The following is a 5610-nucleotide window of genomic DNA, read 5'->3' on the forward strand; positions in this document are numbered from 1 at the left end:
AATAGATTATAAATTTTAAAAATTTGATAAAAGGAGTATAATATTGATTACAGACCAGTTTTGGACCAAAAGCTTATCTAGAATCAAATATCCTATTACTAGCTCTACATCAACCATCTAAACGGACACATTCGGCTAGACAATTCTCATTTTTTTTTGCTAAATTTTGGCTCTTTAATGTTATTACACACACACACATATATATATATATATTACACATAATAACAAGAAGTTCTCTGCTTTTATTTTTGGTAGATAAACATCAAAACATATAGGATCTTACTGGTACATAGTATTCATGGGACTAGTAGTGGTTTTTATTTTTGCAAACTTCAAATCAATTTGTGAAACTCAATAAGCGAGAAAGAATAGGCACGGCAAATAAACTCGCAACGACCAAAGCCTGCGAGTTATAAAACGGGTACAGTCGTCGGTGTGGTTGGATTCTCAGGGGCATGATGGCATGTAGAAAGTATGGGGTACGGACTCTTTTGGGATTAACCAAAAAGTCAAATTTCAAACAATATATATGAAAACTACAGGTCCTAAAGAGTGAACGTGAAACTTTATGTCGAATAGAAGAACACTATATCTGTAGATCATAGGGATTAAGCAAGAAAATATCCTTTGTTGTCGTTGTTGAAAATGTATAATTGTATATTATGATTAACCCGTATGTAGGGGGGAGGAGTGGTGGTTGATGATTCAGGTCTTGCTACGTAAACTCATAGACCTTGTGATTAGAGTCCGTATGAACAATATAGTTACGCATGTGGTCCTCTATATATAACCATGAAGCACTCTATATATTATGTTAGTGATTATTATTATTATAGACTAATAGAGCGGAAACTGAAGAAGATAAATGACCATAGTAATAGCCAAAGACAAAGTTGATGGGCTATGAAAAAATTAACGTCCAACTTGTTTGTTTGTTTGAATTTTTGCAAAGATTCATCAGCTACCATTAATGTCTTTTCTTATCCTTACTTTTTCTTTCTAAAACTACATTTCTTATTTTGCAATGATTTATTGGCAGCTGTGTTGACAAAGACATTCAGACAGGTACAATTCTAAGAGTTATTCGACAAGTTGTATATTGGAAATCTTTATTTTCCTCAAGTTGGAAGAGCGTTGGATAATTAACGAGTGGAATATATGATGAACATATAATTCGGTTTATATGTCCAATGTAATTGGATTAGGATATAAGCTAAGAACAGTGTCAGCCCTGATTTATATTGGGCTGGAAGCAACAGTTTTTTTATCGGATTTGATAGTGTAAAGCCGGACTGAAACTGGCTTGTTATTGTTATGTTCAATTTATTTTCCGTACTGTCTGTAGATGTCTGTCCCAACCCTATCATCGTGGTATGCAACTGTTAAAATAAATCGGTTTAGTTTGCCAAGGTTTTTGTTGGTTGGAAAAACTAATGAAGATCACTGATAAATATATCGGTATAATAGCTAGCGCAGAGCCGCAGAGAGGTGAAGAGAGGATTGATTTCAGAATAATACTTGGGTTCACTCCTATGGATGAATGATTAAACTCACCTTACTTTTTATAACCAACCAAAGTGTCATGTAGGATTAGTTAAAAAGGCAATACAATTAACAAAATGGCTGAAAAAAACAACACCGACGTTAACACCGTCTACAAAACCCAAAATTTAAAAAAACTAAACCATAAACCTCAAATCCTAAATTTTAAACACAAAACTCTAAGGTGATGATTGTTTACATGGTTTTTGTATTTTAGTTTTTGGTTTTTAGATTTTGGTTTTTAGTTTTTAGATTTTGGTTTTTAGTTTTTGATTTTTGAATTTGCTGTAGAATTTAGATTTTCTAAAAACTTGAATGGTAACATTAGATTTTGGTTTTTGTTTTTCAAAGTAAAATAGATTATTAAAAATATTTATTTTGAAAACCATGAAAATATAAATGTTATTATTATCACGAAAAATAAACAAACTTATATTAAACTTTTATTTCAAAAATATATTATAAAACAAAAACTAATAGCTAAATTTTAAAATACATTTAATTTTATATCTTGAGAAAAATATACAATTAGTTAAGCTTTAAAACAAACTATTAAATTTAAGTTGTATTTAAAAAATATGGTCAAACTTAATAGAATTTATACAACTTAAATATTACAACATAAATAGTAATAACTGAATTTTCAAATTACATGTCTAAAGTGTTGATTAATAACTTGGACTATAATTCATTTATTTTTTGCTATTAATTAGATTTATGGTTTAGATTTTTTATTTTTAGAGTTTCAGGTTTTGCAGATAGCTTTAACGTCGGTATTGTTTTTCTCAGCTATTTATTTTTTTAAATTTTATTACTTTTTTTTAATTAATCTTACATGGCACTTTGGTTGGTTATAAATGATGAGGTGAATTTAACTGTTCACCACGGAGTGAACCTAAGTATCGTTCTTGATTTCAAGATTCATTTAAACTTAGCTATGCATTAAGATAGCGAAACCAATACCGTAAAAATACTGCATGCAATAAAATTCACTAACAAATACTAAGAAAAACCCTCACAATCATTATATGATTTTTAGCCCGCAATGTTGATTTCAGACTACCAACCAAATTATTGTTTTACTTTTTCAAATGCCACATCTATTTGCGGAACTCGATAACAGAATATGAATACACAAGACAAATGACTTCACATCGAATAAAACCTGACCCGAATGCTAAGTTCTCGAATTGTGAAAGAGATCTCTCTTTGCCACCCGAACATTGTGTCAACATTAGCAGGTCCATAGCGAACATAATGTCAGATAAAAAGTCACCACCCTTTGGTTCTGTTGGTGTAACCCTCTCTACAATGATCACTTTCCCTTTTTCCGGTAGACTCTTCCAACAATTCTTTAGAATCTTAATACAATGTTGGTCCGCCCAATCATGTAATATCCACTATCGATAATTTAGCCATTTAATACCAGAAATGATAGACTTCAGTAAACCTCGAAGAGCTCAAAAGTTATATATATATATATTTATATGCAACTTATTTTAATTAAAAAAAACCTTTATATGTATAACTTACTTTCATAAAGATGGCATCTCCCTTTGGAACTTCTATAAACATGTCTCCAGAGACATGTTCAACTCCTATATTAGTAACATTACAAGTTTAGGAGGTAGTTACTAACAGTAACACTCCAATTTAAAACTTTTAATTACAGTATAAGATTTATTTAGTTTTGTACCTGGATAAAATGGAGCATTGGTTAAAACCTGAGCTAGGTCGAAATTAACACCCTTGATATGAGGATACTTGGATGTGATTAAACCTAATATGGTGCCATTTGCTCCTCCTACATCCACGAGAGTGTTAACACCTTCAAAACCTCTGTAAACTTCTAGCACCTTCTTCATGACCATCGTGGAAGATTCCGACATTGCCTGGTGAAATAGCTCACCGAATCGTTCGTCCAAATTAATGTATTCAAATATTCTCATGCCGTGTGCATTGCTGAACGCATCTCTTCCTTCCAGTATCACATCCTTGAGCTTTGTCCTACGAAAGTAAAGAACAAAAAATTCTTCAGTTTTTCATTTACTCTGGGATATAGAACATTTTCTGTGAATCAGTTTAATTTGTAAGCTAATAACCGGTTTCAAGTAAGTAAGGAACATCACTGAAGCACTTACCAAGTCTTAAAAATGACTTGGTCATGGAACATGATGAGCAAAGACGCGAGAGAACCAGAACCGTCACTATCTTTCAAGAAATACTTGCAAACCGGTTCGGCTGCGTATACCCTTTCCATCTTTCCGGTTCGACCTTTTTCTCTGCTTTTTACCATACGGCACTTCAACATCGAGTGGCTGACGAGTAACCGCAGCATCCGGTCCAGCAAAACCGGTGCCTCCGGGTTCGTTGGCTTGGTTGGAAGACGAACCGTTATCTCGGAGGGTGAAAGCCACGCGCCATTGCCTGCAGCAGCGATGGTATCGATGACGCCGAGCTCCAAGGCGGCTTTAAGAACCATAGGGAAAGCCAGAGTGTTAACTATACTCTCGGCTTGCGAGCTCACCATGTTCTCGTCGGCTACTTGTTCTTCTTTGGTTAAAACCTGTTTAGGGTTAGTGGTTACGGGCCCTTGAAAATGGTATGACATTATTGTGGTTTGAGAGTATGGTTTTTAACTCTCTCAATAAATTCCATTTTATAGGGATCGGAGAACTCTCAAGCCAAGTGTACCGGCTTTAGATTTGGAATGGTGACCAAGACTATGTCTAATACTCCTCCGTTTCATATTGTAAGTAGTTTTAGGGAAATTTTTTTGTTTCAAAATGTAAGTAGTTTTCATATTTCTAGGTAACTTTTACATTTATTGAATATAGTGTGACCAATCAAATTAAATAAACTTATTTTTGATTGGTTAAGTTATATCTAACCTATTTAATATACAATACTTTTTAAAACATAATAATTTTCTTAATCTTTGTGCTTTTAGCTAAAACTATTTACATTATAAAACGGAGGGAGTATTTTATTTTTACGGAGCATGCATCGGCCGACAGCGTATTGTCTACATTTGTCTAAACATTAATGTTCATATTTTCTCAAAAAAAACATTAATGTTTATACTCCATTTGTGTTCATCGAGAAAATAAGGTGTATGGAGAGCATTGGGAGTGGCGTGTGGACCATCACCAAAACAAATCGCTTCATTACTGTGCCTTGTTTATTGCTAGATTTTAGGAAAAACTATTTTTAAGTGTGTTTAAAAACAGTGATCTATGTGTATGTTAACATTTGTGTTTCTCATGTATATACTATAGTTTATCTTTGCAAATAAATTTATATTATACATGCAACATAATATTGCTCTAGATTCACAAACTACCGATTTTAACATTATTTTTACACTACAAGAAAACACAAGTTTTACGAGGGCAGTTTTCCTCGTGATTTCGTCGTAAAAGCAGTGTTACGAGAAATTAGCGAGGAAACCCGTTTCGTCGTTATACGTTTGTCGTAACACATATATCCTCGCTAATTCGTCGTAACATAGCGAGGAAATAATTTCGTCGTAAAAGCGAAGAGGAATATTTCGTCGTAAAGACCACGTAAAGCTTCCACGTAAGGACGTCGCTAAATTTCCTCGTAAATACCACGAAAGACGTTCCTCGTAAAACCCACGTAAATAACTCGAAAGTAAATACTCGTAAAGTAAACGTAAATACCTTGATAGCTTTCCTCGTAAAGACCACGTGAACTTTCCACGTCATTTCCTTGTAAACAATTCCTCGTAAAAACCTCGTTAAGCTTCCACGTAAATAAGTCGCAAAATTAGCTACGAATTTACTTCGTTTCGTTATTTTACAGAAATATAAAAAATTATAATTAAAAAAATAATTTAAATTATTTAAATTATTAATAAAATTAAAATTCTAAAAAAATCAAAACCAAAATATTTTATATATAAATAAGTTTTGAATTCATAATACAAGAACCGAAATTAAAAAGAACTAAGGGTCGTGAATCGCCCGATAGAATTCATCACTCCTCGCCGTTACATCCGCCTCGGCATGTGTGTCGGATGTTGACTCGCCTGGAATAGGATTTCGT

At 33.1% G+C, this 5610-nt stretch overlaps 1 protein-coding gene across 1 annotated transcript; it reads right to left on the bottom strand.

Annotated features, from left to right (window-relative positions):
* Positions 1 to 222: 222 nt before the first annotated feature.
* Positions 223 to 4255, bottom strand: LOC106356929 (indole glucosinolate O-methyltransferase 1-like). Its single transcript, XM_048735754.1, has 5 exons — positions 3684 to 4255; positions 3239 to 3549; positions 3076 to 3140; positions 2708 to 2942; positions 223 to 403 (listed from the first exon to the last, which is right to left on the bottom strand). Exons 1-5 carry the CDS (start codon positions 4151 to 4153, stop codon positions 333 to 335), a joined length of 1152 nt encoding a protein of 383 aa, XP_048591711.1. The 5' UTR covers positions 4154 to 4255; the 3' UTR covers positions 223 to 332.
* Positions 4256 to 5610: the final 1355 nt, after the last annotated feature.

Source organism: Brassica napus, chromosome A7 (assembly GCF_020379485.1).
Source record: "Brassica napus cultivar Da-Ae chromosome A7, Da-Ae, whole genome shotgun sequence".
Lineage (NCBI taxonomy): Eukaryota > Viridiplantae > Streptophyta > Magnoliopsida > Brassicales > Brassicaceae > Brassica > Brassica napus.

Excerpts from the sequence above, each read along its gene's own strand:
- LOC106356929 (XM_048735754.1), bottom strand. The coding sequence starts at position 4,153 with ATGTCATACCATTTTCAAGGGCCCGTAACCACTAACCCTAAACAGGTT. Across the intron at positions 3,550-3,683 it reads CAAGTCATTTTTAAGACTTG|GACAAAGCTCAAGGATGTGA; the intron begins GTAAGTGCTTCA and ends TTACTTTCGTAG. Across the intron at positions 404-2,707 it reads GAACTTAGCATTCGGGTCAG|GCTTTGGTCGTTGCGAGTTT; the intron begins GTTTTATTCGAT and ends TATAACTCGCAG.